This window comes from Microtus pennsylvanicus, chromosome 1, assembly GCF_037038515.1.
Source record: "Microtus pennsylvanicus isolate mMicPen1 chromosome 1, mMicPen1.hap1, whole genome shotgun sequence".
Classification (NCBI taxonomy): domain Eukaryota; kingdom Metazoa; phylum Chordata; class Mammalia; order Rodentia; family Cricetidae; genus Microtus; species Microtus pennsylvanicus.
The window spans coordinates 200,706,332-200,720,857 of NC_134579.1; the positions used below are offsets into that span (position 1 = coordinate 200,706,332).

General features: G+C 38.6%; 1 protein-coding gene across 5 annotated transcripts in view; it reads right to left on the reverse strand.

Annotated features, from left to right (window-relative positions):
- The window catches only part of Shprh (SNF2 histone linker PHD RING helicase), a 72,928-nt gene extending 58,672 nt beyond the window's left edge, over positions 1 to 14,256 (reverse strand). Inside the window, exons 1-9 of one of the 5 annotated variants that reach the window (XM_075949004.1) lie at positions 14,137 to 14,221; positions 12,889 to 12,977; positions 11,531 to 12,177; positions 9,080 to 9,209; positions 6,836 to 7,054; positions 4,087 to 4,165; positions 2,968 to 3,118; positions 1,596 to 1,704; positions 806 to 1,062 (exon numbers count right to left, since the gene is read on the reverse strand). In XM_075949004.1, coding sequence (XP_075805119.1) covers positions 806 to 1,062; positions 1,596 to 1,704; positions 2,968 to 3,118; positions 4,087 to 4,165; positions 6,836 to 7,054; positions 9,080 to 9,209; positions 11,531 to 12,145 — 1,560 coding nt within the window. In that variant the 5' untranslated portion in view covers positions 12,146 to 12,177; positions 12,889 to 12,977; positions 14,137 to 14,221. Of the gene's footprint in view, positions 1 to 805; positions 1,063 to 1,595; positions 1,705 to 2,967; positions 3,119 to 4,086; positions 4,166 to 6,835; positions 7,055 to 9,079; positions 9,210 to 11,530; positions 12,178 to 12,837; positions 13,064 to 14,051 lie in introns of those variants that run through there. The other 4 variants (XM_075948975.1, XM_075948967.1, XM_075948985.1 and 1 more) reach the window with 4 other exon arrangements.
- Positions 14,257 to 14,526: the final 270 nt, after the last annotated feature.

A 14,526-nucleotide genomic window follows, 5' to 3' on the forward strand; every position in this document is an offset into this window, starting at 1 on the left:
CCAGACCACCGAAGCAGCAGGATGTGATAGGCCCCACTGAAAAAGGTACTGAGCCACATGGCTAACATAGATCAGAAAAATGGGTTAATATAAGCAACAAGAGCTAATAAGTCACCTGACCTAATGGGCCAATCAGCTTTATAACTTTTAGAGATCTCTGTGTGATTTTCCTTGGGGCTTGCCAGCTGGGAGGGACAGAAACCCCAACAAGCAGGCCCCATTCATGTTACACTAAGAAAATGATTTAAGGCCTAAAAAGACAGTATTAAGATGGCAATACAAGTTATAATATAGAAAATGATTTAAGTATAAAATTTGGACTCATCAAGACAAGATAGACAATGGAATATTTTCTCTAAATTTGTCAAATACAAATGGACTGGACATTGTAAATGTAATTCTTACCGGATAATTGGTCTTACTGTATATAGTTTTACTGTTAAGAACGTTTTAAGACAAAAAGGCGAAATGTTGTGGAATTGTCCTTTACACTGTGTGAAGATGTGTTATTGTGACTGACAGAATAAAAGCTAAACACCAATAGCTAGGCAGGACTTCTGAACAGAGAGAGCTCTGGGAAGAAGAAAGGAGGAGTTGTCAGCTGGACGCAGAGATAAAAGCCATGAATCATGTGGCAACACACAGATGAATAGAAATGGGCTAATTTAAGATACAAGAGCTAGTGGGGTAAACCTAAGCTATATGCCAAGCTTTCATAGTTAAGTAAGTCTGCGTGGCTTTTTATGAGCTGGCAGCTCAAAGAAAAATACTTTTACAAGTATATGTACTTAATAAATGCTGTTACCTGCTTTTTTGTTTTATCATATATATCTTCTTCTTTGTAATTCTTCCCCAGAGTAAAAGTCCCAGAGAAACCATGACCTTTGATCTGTTTCACAAGACCTTCAAAGATTAAACATTTCAGCATTCTCTTCAGAAGACCCCGGTTCCGCTGAACATCATATCTGTATATGGAGCTGACATACTTATAGATAGAAAGAATAGAAACTCCTTTTTTCCCATTCATTTCTTTCACAGCTGTTAGGATCATCACACGTGTAGCTAAATGTACAAGTGGACAGAAAAAAAGGATATGCTAATTACTCAAAGTAACTAAAATGAAATTTAATCTTAATTCACATTAAGGACTAGGTTAAGAAAATAAACAAAAGACTTAGGGCAGTGTAGTACCATTCCAAAGAATATGTAATAAAATTTTACCTTGAATTAAGAAAAAAATTACTGTAATAGAAATAATTTAGCAAAGACTTATTCAGGCTAATTTGCTAGTTGATAAAACAACAATCATTCAAATAAAAATAAAAATCTCTTGAATGCCCTAGTATATGCTATGCTACCATTGCTGAAGAAAATTTGTTAATAGAAATTGTAGTAGCTACACTTGAAAATATACAAAACTGAAGTATAATAATAGACTGAACTAGTAGTACTGGGACCAACTCTATTTTTGTTAATGTAACTTGTAACCATGCTCTTATGTTAAATACAAATAACTGGGGAAAAAAAACCTAGCCATGATGACTATGACCTTTCTGAGGACAGAATAAGAAGCTACTTGAAGAGACCATACTTACGGGGGCAGTGAACTTTTTCTTTTGGTTCATATTCTCTATCCTGGATTTCTCTGCTTTTTACTTTTCCTCTGGGACAGTGAGATGGGATGAAATAATTCACCACTTTCCCCTGAAATACATGACATTTGATAGCTGAAATATTTTGTGTTCAATATTCTAAATTATCATTTATAGTTATTCTATTAAAGACATGGAAAATAGTCATATAACTATAAAAGAAGGAGATGATTAAATGTCATTCATTATGTAAACAATTTTACTTTGGAGCTTGCACCTAACCATCATTTTCTTCTTTGTGTACACTATTCAAATGTACACCAATGTAGGGAATTTCTGAAGTAACTTAAAAACACATTTTAAAATAGAACTGACACATTAAATTTATAATAATAAAACATAAATTTGGAAATATGTAATGAGCTTAACATCTCAGAAAGAAGTTATTAATAATTCCAGTTATATACAGTGTCTTTTAAAAAAATACTTATTTCTGTCTTAAGTGTAATGGTATTTAGCTTGCATATATGTCTGTGCATCACATGCCTGCAGTACGCACAGAAGCCAGAAGAAGGAGGGACATCACCTGGAGCTAGAGTTATAGATAAAGTTAGCTGCTCAGTTGGTGGGTGCTGGAAATCCAACCTGAGTCCTCCAGAAGAGTAGCCAGAGATTAGAGCTCCTAACTGCTAAATACCCACATCATATATATGTAAAAATCTATTTATATAAATTTATAAAAGTATATTCATATGAATTTTTCTTTTCTATATACTATTGAAATCCTTAAGGTTTATTTTGTTTACGTGGACTTTCCAACAGATCCTATACATATAAAGTCTGTGGGTCTGTGGTTCCCGAAGGTTCTTAATTAGTTTGACCTTGGATTAGTGGGTTAAAGTCAGCAGTGCTTAATGTGCTGGCTTCAGGTTTCACTACTGGGAGATACAAGAAGTTAATTTTTGCAAACTCTAATTTATATACTTATAGAAAATCTATTCTATCTAACAATCTATTACTACTAAGCTATCAGTCAAATAGTAAATTCTACTTAACAGAATCTGAAATTTGTAATTACAGACAGTTCTTAAAAATATTCACTGGTAATATGGACCATATAGTGGTGACAAGATATTTGAAGCACCAGTAGGAAGAATTGTAAAAAAGTTCTCTGCTAACTAGTTGATAACTTACTACATACCCTATTTACTAATTGGTCTACATCACCCAAGAAAAACCTAGGTAACCAGCGTTCCATTCTTTGCAGTTACTTGAAGGTAATCAAACAGAGGCCAAGCAAATAGTCAATGTTCGCTGTAAGGTCTGTTAGCACGCTAGGTTCCCACCTCTAGAGCACAGCAATATTTCTCTGTACCTCGGGAAGAGTGAGACCGTCTTGTTTGACATCCTGCCGAGTATGTGTCAGAATCAGAGCCAGAACCTCCACTGTCTTTCCGAGACCCATCTCATCTGCTAAGATTCCACCAAGCAACTGTGGTCCAGCATGTGGGAAATCACGAATGATGCTAAGGGAAAATACAATCCAGGAATTTAAATAAAAGTTATGCTGTCCTTTATTAGTATTCCCAAAGGGAATAGAAGAAATGCATAAAACTTTAAGTTTATCGAAAATTCATTTAGGAGAAAACAATTCAAATTCACAAATCATAGAAACAGGAATGAAACAGTAATAATCAGACATTTAAGCCTGTAGAAATAAGAATGGTGCTAGTACATACATATCAACAGTTTACTTCTTCTGTAATTAAAGAGAAATGTTATACTGGCTGGCAACATGGCTCAGCAGGCGAAGGTGTCTGCCACCAGGCACGACAAACACGAAAGGAGAAAATAGACTCCTGCAAACTGTCCTCTTCTTTCATAGGTCCTCTCCTTCCCTGGCCACGGAATAAATAAATGTATGTAATTTTATAACATTTTAGAAGGAAGCAATTTTCCCTTTATGGTTTTTATGAACCTGTGATTAAAAATTATAAAAGATCATAGATATTGACTTATTAATTCTGATTAAAGATTTGTATATTTCTTTAATCTACAAGTTGATAAATTTAATGAAAATTTAAAAAGTTGGCCTTTTATAAACAAAATAACATAATACCTGAGATATAAATCTCTCCTTTATTCTTTCCCTCACTGAGATAGGGTTTCGCTATATATCCCTGACTGCCCTGGAACTCTTTATGTAAACCAAGCTGGCCTCCAACTCAAAAATTTGCCTGCCCATGCTTCCCCAGGTGCTGGGATTAAAGTACATGCTTCACCATATCCAGCCGTCTCTGTCATTCTTGATAACTCAGCAGCTGCTATCATGATAAATTCATTCACTGAAAAATGACAAGTGCTTTTATTTCTCAATCTATCCTTGGTATAATACAGTAATTTAGTATTCCTCAAGACTGTGAACATGTGTCAAAAATTTCACAGATTTTACTGTATATATTTTAAAAATCAAGCATGTAAGGTTTTGCCTTACCAGCCCGTATATGGATTATAGTAGAGCTTCAAACCATCAGGTGTAACAATTTCTCGCCATAAGAAGTGCAGGGAGTTATCTAAAGAAAAGAAAAACCATGTAAGAGTTTCTGTTTGGTTTATTTCCCTGACACATATTGATACTAAAATAAAACAGAATGGTGTGGGATGCTGACTCAGGAGACAGATGTTCTTGAGAATGTTGCCTCTCAGTTAGCAGGTGGGTAAAAGGTCATGGTTCTCTCCATTTAAAATACCCTTCTAATACTATTTGCCAGCTTCCTTGCTTTGGCACAAATCCATATAAGCAAGTTACAACACAGAAGAGTGAAGCATAACACTCTGCTGAGGTCAGCAGGAAAACTAATGCTCAGCACCAACTCCACCTGATACGGTTACCTTTAACAAAGCACCTAAGAAGTGGCAACTTCTTTCTTACTGCAAGTCAATTTTTTAAATATAATATATTAAGATTTCCCCTCCCCCAAACTCCCAGCTCCTTCCCACCCACCATGACCTATACCCTTTCTTTCTCTCATTCAAGTACAGACATCTAAAAGAAAACTTTAAAAAAAATAATATAAAAACAAACAGAAGGAAGTCAAAGAAAAAGCACAAAACCGGAAACTATAATATATATGACAAGGACTTGTAAGGGTTTAAAAAATGTGACATAGCATTAAGTGCATTATGACACAAAGAATCTCAAAAAAATGTCACTGAGTTCATTTTGTGTTTGATCACCTACTGCTAGGCAAAGGGCCTGCCCTTAATAACCCTTTTTTATATAGCTAGTGAGACTCTGCTGGAGAAAACTGATTTTCCTTTGCACAACTGGAGAAAGATTCTGGGTTGGGGAGCCTGACTAGTAGAGCATTCACACCTTAATCTCAGGGTCATGGTAGTTTATACAAGTAGAATTTGCTGCAAGAGGTGGAGGCAGGAGGATCACAGGCAACTTTAACTCAAAAGACCCATGCTACTTGGCTCCACCATTTATCTTAATTGCAAATGACATGTCATATGGACCAGAGGAAGAAGAAAGCTTAAACTGTAATATTTAAGTATTACATTTATCTCAACCTTCTCCAGTCTTTCTCTTTAATCTTTCCAAGCACTGGGAACTCAGGTATGCCTCACCATAGCTGACAAAAATTCTTATAATAATAAAAAATTCTAGATGTATTTGAAAGCATTCCTCTAATTCTGAAACTAGGTATTTTCTTGGAAGTATTGTCCCTGTAAATATCTAATCTCTCCTAAGATCCAAAGCGATCAGGCTAGCCATTCTTGCACTGAAACCTTTCAATCTGTGATTCTCTCAACTCTGGAGATGATTTTCACAGATACTATGTCACTGTGGTGGAGGGCTTACAAAAACTGGTTGTTGACTCCAAAGATAATACTTTTGCTAAAATGCATCAAATTTAACCTTTAAGTTCAAAGCATTTTGTTGTGTATAAATTATACCTTTCTGAAATTATGTATCCAAAGAAAATTATTACAGAGAAATAAAAAGTACGAGTTTCGTGGGACTTTATAGAATTAACAATTTCCCAAGCAAATAACTGAGAGGACAAGACTGCATGAGAGATGGGCAGTGAGACAGACAGACATGAACGTCGAGGAAGAGCACCCAACTCAAGAGCTGGACGTTTACTTTAGAGCAAGGGGAGAGAATGCCAAAGAATATGAACAAATGAGAATGTGGGAGATTGGAAAATAGAGACGAGAAAAAGATTTTTTTTTGTTTGTTTTTGTTTTTTTGTTTTTCGAGACAGGGTTTCTCTGTGGTTTTGGTGCCTATCCTGTAACTAGCTCTTGTAGACCAAGCTGGCCTCGAACTCCCAGAGATCCGCCTACCTCTGCCTCCCGAGTGCTGGGATTAAAGGTGTGCGCCACCACCGCCCGGCTGGAAAACAATTTTTGAAAAAGGCAAATCTACCGATATTTAAAAGAATCAGGAGTAAGAAATAATATTGTCTATTAACTGATACTGTCCAAAATGAAAACTTAAAAAGAATTATGTTGTTGGGAGAAATAAGTAATATCATCTGCCACTAATTTAAGTAAATCTACACAGGGAGAATCAAAACTAGTTAATAATTCATTTTATAGAATTGTGTAAAAAAATCTCAAAATTTGTCTACTCATTTAAAAATAGTGCTGGGCCTGATGTTGTTTATTTTAAGCAGTGTTCAGTAGGCAGAAAAATGTATTCGCATTACAGTTTAAGGTCAGCTTGATCTAAACAGTGAGTTCCAAGACAGCCAGGGTGCTAAACAAAGGCACTGTCTCAAAGCAAACAAACAAAAAATATTACTAGAGCACATCCCTCCAATAAATTTCTTGGTTTTATTTATTTTGTAGGGCAATCAAAAAATACAAACTAGGAAAATTCGTCACGTTCGTAAATCTACTCTGTTGCTAACATTTACTGTCCAGTTAGGAAGTTTCTTACACGTACTTAATCAAGTTCTAAAAGCAATCTTTTGTTGACAAGTCGTGATTTTTTTCCAATAGCATGGCTCACAGCCCAGAAGATTGGACTAAAATTTACACCGTGGCCTGGGATGACTTGAATTCCTCATCTTCCTGCTCCTACCTCCCCAAATAAGATTATAAGTAGAAACCATGATTTAAACTTCTTACTTTTAATGCATTCCCACCCTAGCACATGACCCCCTCTGACCCATCTTCAGCACTGTGCCTCCGATCAGTGAGCCCTTCTTTAAACATCTTATACTTGCCACCAGCAGGAACGCTTCTGAAATGCTCTTGTCGTAGCATCCAGTTCACTGCCTCTCTCTGGTAGGGCCTCAGTACTGGGATTAACGCAGGATGCTGGACATCCACTTGGACTGACTGTGTTTCTCGCTGGTGTGTTTGCTTCACAAAGTGATAGAGCTCATCAATGTCCTGGCCCTCTGGCTCACTCTCTGAATCTTCCTCATCTTCTTCCAGCACATCTGTATATCCAACAAAGGTACTCATAACAGGATCTGCATTGTAAGCCACAGCAATTTTTTTTTTTCTAATTAAACCCTTGTCCTCCTACTCTGTGTTTTAGACAATATTTCACAATACAATACTTTCTGGATTGGCCTCATCCAAAATACTCAATCTTCTGAGGACTGGGAACGTAGGTGCATGTGCTATAAGGCCTTCTAACTGCTGGTCCTTATAGGAGGCCCCAAGCACCCATTAATCTCCACCATCCTGCTGTATGTTCTGCACTGGAAATCCCTCTCCCCAGAGTATCTACCCATGCATTCTTTAAGAGTGCAAATGCTGCTTGGTGTCAACATTCTCCTCGCTGTCCATCCGCTACTTTATACTTGGCTATAACTATGTGTTATGATCTACCTGCTTTTCAATTCATGTGTACTTGTCACAGCCCTCAGAGAAACGGACATGTTCTGTTCTCCTATTTAGTAACTGTGAAGAACTGAATATGTATTTCATCTGTGATTTATAAATTAACTTATTTCACTTTTACATCTTAACATAAAAATCCTATTTTTATGCTTATTAAAATAAGGGTTCTCATTAATTTTTCAGGCTAAGAAGAAAAAGTGAGCTGCTGGTCGTAGCAGAAGCTAGTGAAGAAACATGCTGAAATCATTAATCTGCGTCAAGCTGTCCCATTTCACTGGAGGAACACAACTGCCCTGTATAAGACTCGCACTGTAACTTTAAACAAATAAAAACTCTAAACACACTTGCATTATTCTTTCAATGTGAAGAAATGAACCATTTTTATTTCCAAACTGTTCTCAAAGAGGGCATGGTAAAACTACTTGGTTTTACAGAACATACCTAATATGCTCAGTTACAAAGAGTGTACTGAAGAATCTACAAATTCTTTTCAATACAAAGTATCATATAGGATTTTCATAACCAGTGTTTAATTATGCATTTATTTCATATCAGCACCACAAAATAATTAATGTAATCAAGTATTGATATCTAAGCTTGAAGTTTTCTTCAGAGTACTGAAAGTTCAGGCATGTTCCACAATAGCTGTCTAAAATTTTTATAACTTAAAAAAAAACCCTTAATGTTTTGATAGCGTTTCTAATTCTAAAACAAGATATTTTGTTCCCTAACTGTCTAACTTCCAAAATAACTTACTACTATTAGTATTATGAAGTTTTGAAAGAATGAGCTATGGCATCAATTTACCCACCATGTTCAAAAACAGATTTCCAAAACATTCTAACATGAAATGTTCTATAGGGCTGAGGCTATAGATCAGAAGTACAGTACTTGCCTAGCATGTATGCAGTTCTGAGACACATAAAGGGAAAAAGAAAACAAAGGAAAGGAATAGAGGGACAGAATGCCCTACAAATTGCATCAAAATACCAAACATACTAAGTTCTCCAGCGTAACTTGGAAAATCCACGCTGAGTCTCCAGCAGCATAGCAGAATGCACCACAGTCAGTCCATGTGTACCAGTGCTGGGCTAGCAGTGCGTTCTGTATCTCTACCACTGAGTTATATTCTCTGATATTCACAGGCCTTTAGTTTAGTTAGTTAGGTTAGTGGCAGTTCTAACCAAGGATTCCACATCCTACCAACAAACAACAAAGTCATCTGCTCTTTATAAAAACCTGGCTCTTGAGATTCTCTATCATACTGCAAAGGTGAGGTAGATTAAAAGGCAGTAACAATCTCGGGCTATTACAGAATTTTGCAGAAAAGGAAGGAAAGAATAAAACCAGTTCAAATGTATTTTGATTGCCTTTTGACTTTGTATATTGATTTTACAAAACATTTCTTGAACTCTGTGCCTAATGCTAAGCAAATATAGTGAAAGAACAAATCTTATCAGTGAGGGCATTTCAGATACGATTTTGTCATAGATACTATATGGAGATCATTTAAGTTTCTTCATTTTTTATTATTCATTCTCAAGTTATTATATATAAAAGTTGAGGAAAAACTGACAACCCCAAAATGCAATTGTAAAGTTTACTTTAATAATTACCTGGAATAACAAAATTATATAACTTTTCCATCACTCTCTTCATGAGCTGATTGAACTTTTTCATTCTTGAACTTGCATCACTCATAAAGTCTAGTCTTGTTAGGCCCGCTTCCAAGATATAAATTCCAACCTAAAAAGAAGTAAAGTCTTACTAGCAATATACCATTCTTTATAAGGATACAAGGAAACCTTTTCCAAGGTCACTATTTCTAAAGAAAAAGGTTGCTTTTTTTTTAAATGTATATGGGTGTTTTATCTGTTTATGCATGGTGTGTGCAGTGCCCGTGGAGGCCAAGAGAGGACAGTGAGTCCCCTGGGGACAGGAGTTACAGATGACTATTAGTTGGCATGCGGGTACTGGGAACTGAACCTGGGTACTCTGCAAAAGCAGTTAGAGCTCTTAACCACTGAACCATTTCTCTAGTCCCTATATTCAGTATTTCTTAAAGGCTTTAACAATGTCTGCCCCATAGGCATGAGATACATTTTTAATTTCATATATTCATTCTGTAAATGCCTAAGATGCATAAATGAAACAAAGACTTCCTTAATTGGGACCAAACACAGGAGAATGTTACAAAAACTTCAACTCTACCCACCAAGTCACTAGTGTCTAAACCCAGTAGCATCTGAATAAGCAGTGAAGCTTGTTGCAATGAAGCATCTCCCAGAAAACTAAAAACACACGCTCACTCTTTTGTGATTAAGTTTGGGAATCCTTATCACTGGATCAAATATCAAATAAAAGGTGGAAGAAAACAGACCTTGACTAATGTTAAGTAAAACAATGCAGCTATTGAATCATAAGAGTTGAAATATCTAAATCTGAGTACAGGCAATGATATTTAGGAATAAGAGAAATTTAGGAAAAATAACTTTTGTTTATACTCAAACATTCTCGATTTTAAAATAGTAAGTCCATATGAGGCAGCCGACACAGCTTAAAGTGTCTAACAGACAATTCACTTTCTTATTTCTCCAGTTCCCCTGGCACCAGACTCCCTAATGACTGAAATCCTTCATCTCTACTGCTGAAATAGAAGAATCCAGTAACATTACAGAGTGACAAGTGAGTTACATTTCAGGCCTGTGTAAACTTGCCTTTTGTTCACTTGGTAGTGACAGATATTTGCATTTTTATAAAAATCAAGGTCAGGAAAAATGGAAGAGATTAAGATTTGCTTTCAAGAGTAGAATACATACACACAAGCCATTAACTCTTACATCCCAGCTATCACTCAGCAAAATACTGGTCCTTAAAATCAGTAGACAGAGAACTGTATGGTTATGAGTTTCACGTCCACAGTTAACTGCTGCACAATGCTTCCAAATGTTCTTTATTCTACAAATTTTGAAATAAGTCTATGACCATTCCATCTTGAATACATCAGATCTCTCCAGAAAAAAATAATTAGACCTACTGATACAATTGCTTTTGAGAAATGTGAAAAAAAAATTCAGAGACACAAAGATGAAGCAATATCTCAGAATTTTTCCTTCAGCCTTTAGCATACGGCATATAATCCCTTTTTAAAATATACCTACGGCATATCTCACCTGCCTCTAGAAAAATCTATCATGAAAGAATGGGTATTATTTAGAGTTCATACAGAAAAAGGCTGATATTAGAACATTTGAATGATCTGTAATATTTACACAACTTACTGGATGCACAACTTGAAATGAATTATAAATTTACTGATGATGTTAGGTACTAGGCACTTTAATTAGGCAGTGAAGATAAAGACCTCACAGTTTAGAAATTATGAAAGATCTGAAATCTAAGTGCAGTTTAAGCAGTCAAAAGAAGAAAACTAACAAACACCAAAACCAAAACCAAAATAGGTATTAGATATTCTGGGTCAGGGCTTGTAACACCATGCCTGGGGCTTAAGGAAAGTTCTCCCTGCATGAGACTCTTTCTGAACAGACTACCAGAGAATGACATATAGTTAGTAGAGAAGGGGAAGAAATTAATCTAGTAGAGGGAACACAGACAGAAAGAATCTGTTTGGGAAACAAATTAATTTGGAATTTCTGGAGCAAGATAAAAAAGCACAGTGATAAAGGGTAGGATTCAATGACATAACAAACAGGAAGTTGTATGTCAGAGTAGGAAGGCTATACTCAAGTTCTACAATTAGGACATTAATTCATAACATATCATTTCTGGAACAAAGTGGACAAGGATTTGAAAATACAAGGTATTAGAATGCAAGATGGTAAGGACCAAAGCAAGTAAGTGAGCACAGAAGCAGGAAGGAAAACTCAGGGCAATTTCCTCAGGAAAATGTCGCCTAGGCTATAAATGATGGGCAGGAAGATAGTTCCGTTTATTTAAAGCCCCAATGTATTCCTTGAAAGAATAATGAGACACTTATTGCTGGATTTTGAAACTGTCTAAGCTAACTTTAATGTGGAACCTTATAATACAGCACAGTAAGTGAGTACCTTAATCGTATGACTTCCTTCTGGTCTCTGATAAAGTTTTATTCCTCTTTTCTTCTGCAGCCAAGCCAAATCCTGTAACATGTCACTACTGAAGGACGATTCCACTCGAAGACCCTTGCTGCAAACATCAGCCGATTCTTTGCATACACTTTCTTGCTTCTCTGCATCTTTACATTCTGAATGGACATAGATCAGGAATTGATTGCTTGACTCTGAACTCATCAAGGCAAAACTCCTTTCAGAAAAATGTTCAACTAAACTCTCTTCAGGGAGAAGCTGAAGAGCAAAATCTCCCAGAAATGCTTTCCAAGAATGATCGACATGATAGGGAGAAATTATAACATTCAACTTTACAGACAAAGGGGTCTCTTTTTCAGTGGATTCTAAGGTGCTCACAGCCTCTGAACGCCTCTTCTTATCCCTGTGAACTACATCTTCAGGAGGGTCATCATCTATGAGGATGCAATCAGAGGAAGAGTCTGCGCCGGAGCAGGGCTGCTCAATGGTCAAGGTGAGAGGTTCATTCCTCAGGTCTTCATGCATGTTCCAGTGCAGCTGCTGCTGCCTTTCCTCATCGACCTTCACTGGGGGAGCGCGTTTCCTTCGGCTGCTCATCTTCACACTTTCTTGGTTATTTAATATGAATTCTAAATGACAAATAAACAGAGGATATGAGGCAGAACAGAAAGACTGGAAAACTATGGCAAACCAGGAAAAGAACACTCCATGCACCAGAGTCTGGGCAAGACCTCCCGCCTGTTGCAAATACAAACTCCAGCACAATTACCAACATAACTGTGAAGGTTACCAATATAGAGGTAATGTGTCTTTAATGAAGAAATATTTTCAAACAAAAACATTAACATTCTTACAACCCAAACGGGTATGACCTTGAGTAGGGCCTCTCCTGGATTATTTTCTAGGAATCTCACAAACAAGACTATGACTTCCATTCACAGTGAAGGTGTCATTTCCTGAATTCTAACCCAGTTCTTTCTCTCAACGATAACCCTGTGATTCCAAGTACATTCCTTAGCAGCCTTTATACATAACATGAAACCTGTTATATGACCGAAATTTTCAGAAAGATATATAGAAAACAAGGGGTAAATTCCTAAAAAGCCTTAAGCCAAATAATTTGGCTATAAAAGCTCCGCAGAGACTTCCGTTTTAGAACTGATCCCTGGCTGGTGGTACTGCTTTGGGAGGTTCTGGAAACTTTAGATGGGGCCAAGGTATAGGGAGTGTGACGCTGGTTACTGAGACTGGAGGACCAGCCTTGTTTCCTGTCCTGTCTGTTTTCTTACCTATTAAGATGTGACCACCTTACTACCCTGTGGTCACCAGGCCGGACTCACCCTCACTGTGTCTCCCCTCATGACGAACTGTTCTCTCAACTCTCCGTAGCTTTTTTCTTCTCTGGTATTTGGTCACCTCAAGGAGAAAACTAATATGTAAGGAACACATTAACCATGATCTCACGTATCCATTAGGTTTCACTCATCTTTACTGGAAAAATTTCATTGAGACAATCAACTAACTGTACAAAAGAAAACAAATGATAAAACTTACATTCGATAGGCGAAAACTAAGAAGACAACCCCCTCACACAGCCGGAAATAAAAGCTTGTTTCAAGTGTGAGCTGTATTTAAACGCACACCACTGCTGAATAAGTCCAGTGTGCTTTACAATCCTAAAGCATCAAACCTCGAACGACCCCTATATAGTTTAAAATCCCTTCGAAACATCCTCTTTTTCAAAGAGAAACAACAACAACACACAATGGTGTTTTGGATCAACAGACAAGAAGAATAAGAGAGGCTCCTTAGACAAAGAACGAGGTGGCGACAGCAATCATGGGACGTGAGCCAACCCAAGCTCAAAGAAGACAAAGACAAACGTGTAGTAGAGAAAGTTACAAAGACTGCTCAAGATAAATTCAAGCCATCTGGAGTAAAAGGCACCGAGTAGAAATGGCCAGTGGTGAACAGTGCTGCATGCACCTCAGACAGGGTACCTCTGGCCATGAATCCACACTTCCTCATGAACCAGCGCTACTTCAGAGTCGAAAGGCACAGCGTGCACATGTGCCAGGGTGGTTTGGAAAGCGAATGCAATTAGTTTGTCGCCGAGGGCAACTGAGCACTGGGAGCCTAACTTGCTCAGTCTCTGCACCTCTTTCGGGCACCTGCAGCCCCAAGCACCATCAGCCCCTAGGGCACGTCCAAGGCACAGCACGGTCACCCTCCTGAAAGGAGCCCGCTGCCAGCACCGGCGGCTCAAGCTCCCGAAGGGACGGCTCGTGACAGGGCCTCGGGCACGCGGGTGTGGGCAGCAAGCCCCCGTCCCATGCGAGACGGGCACGGCCCACGCTCGGGCAGGGGACCAGTCCGGGGAACTCGCAAGGCCGGTGGCCTCCGATCCTGGAGCACCACAGGAGCTCTGGGCATTTCTCGGTGACCCAGAGCCAACCTCCCTCCGCGACCTCTAACCTCTGACCCCACAGCCGCCCTGGCCTACCTCAGCCGGTACCCAAGCGCCAGCCCCTAGGCCTGGCCTTCCTCAAACACTGCAGACCCCAGGTCGACATCCGCCACACACACACCTGCTGGAGCCGCGCACGCGCGCCGAGCGCTGGGTGGAGACCGGCGCACAGGCCGGAAACCGCAGAGTAGAAGTGTTGGGCCCAAACAAACGCGCCGGACCGGACGCGACACAGCGGGACGCCCCGCCCCTTTCTCCCACGCTGGCTTCAAAGGGCGCTACTGCGCAAGTCCCGTCCCTGAAGCCCCTGTGGGAAGACCTTTGAAGTCTCGCGATGTTTGTTCCCATCTCTTTCCCCGGCCTACCGTGCTATTAGTAAACGCAGAATGGGCGGGGACCTAAGTAGGGGGCGGGGCTCCAGCCCCAGAGAGGGCGGGGCTCCTTCCCAGAGCGGGCCAGATGAGTTGTGGGGTTAATAAAACAGCAGAAAACTTACGTAAAACTAAATTCA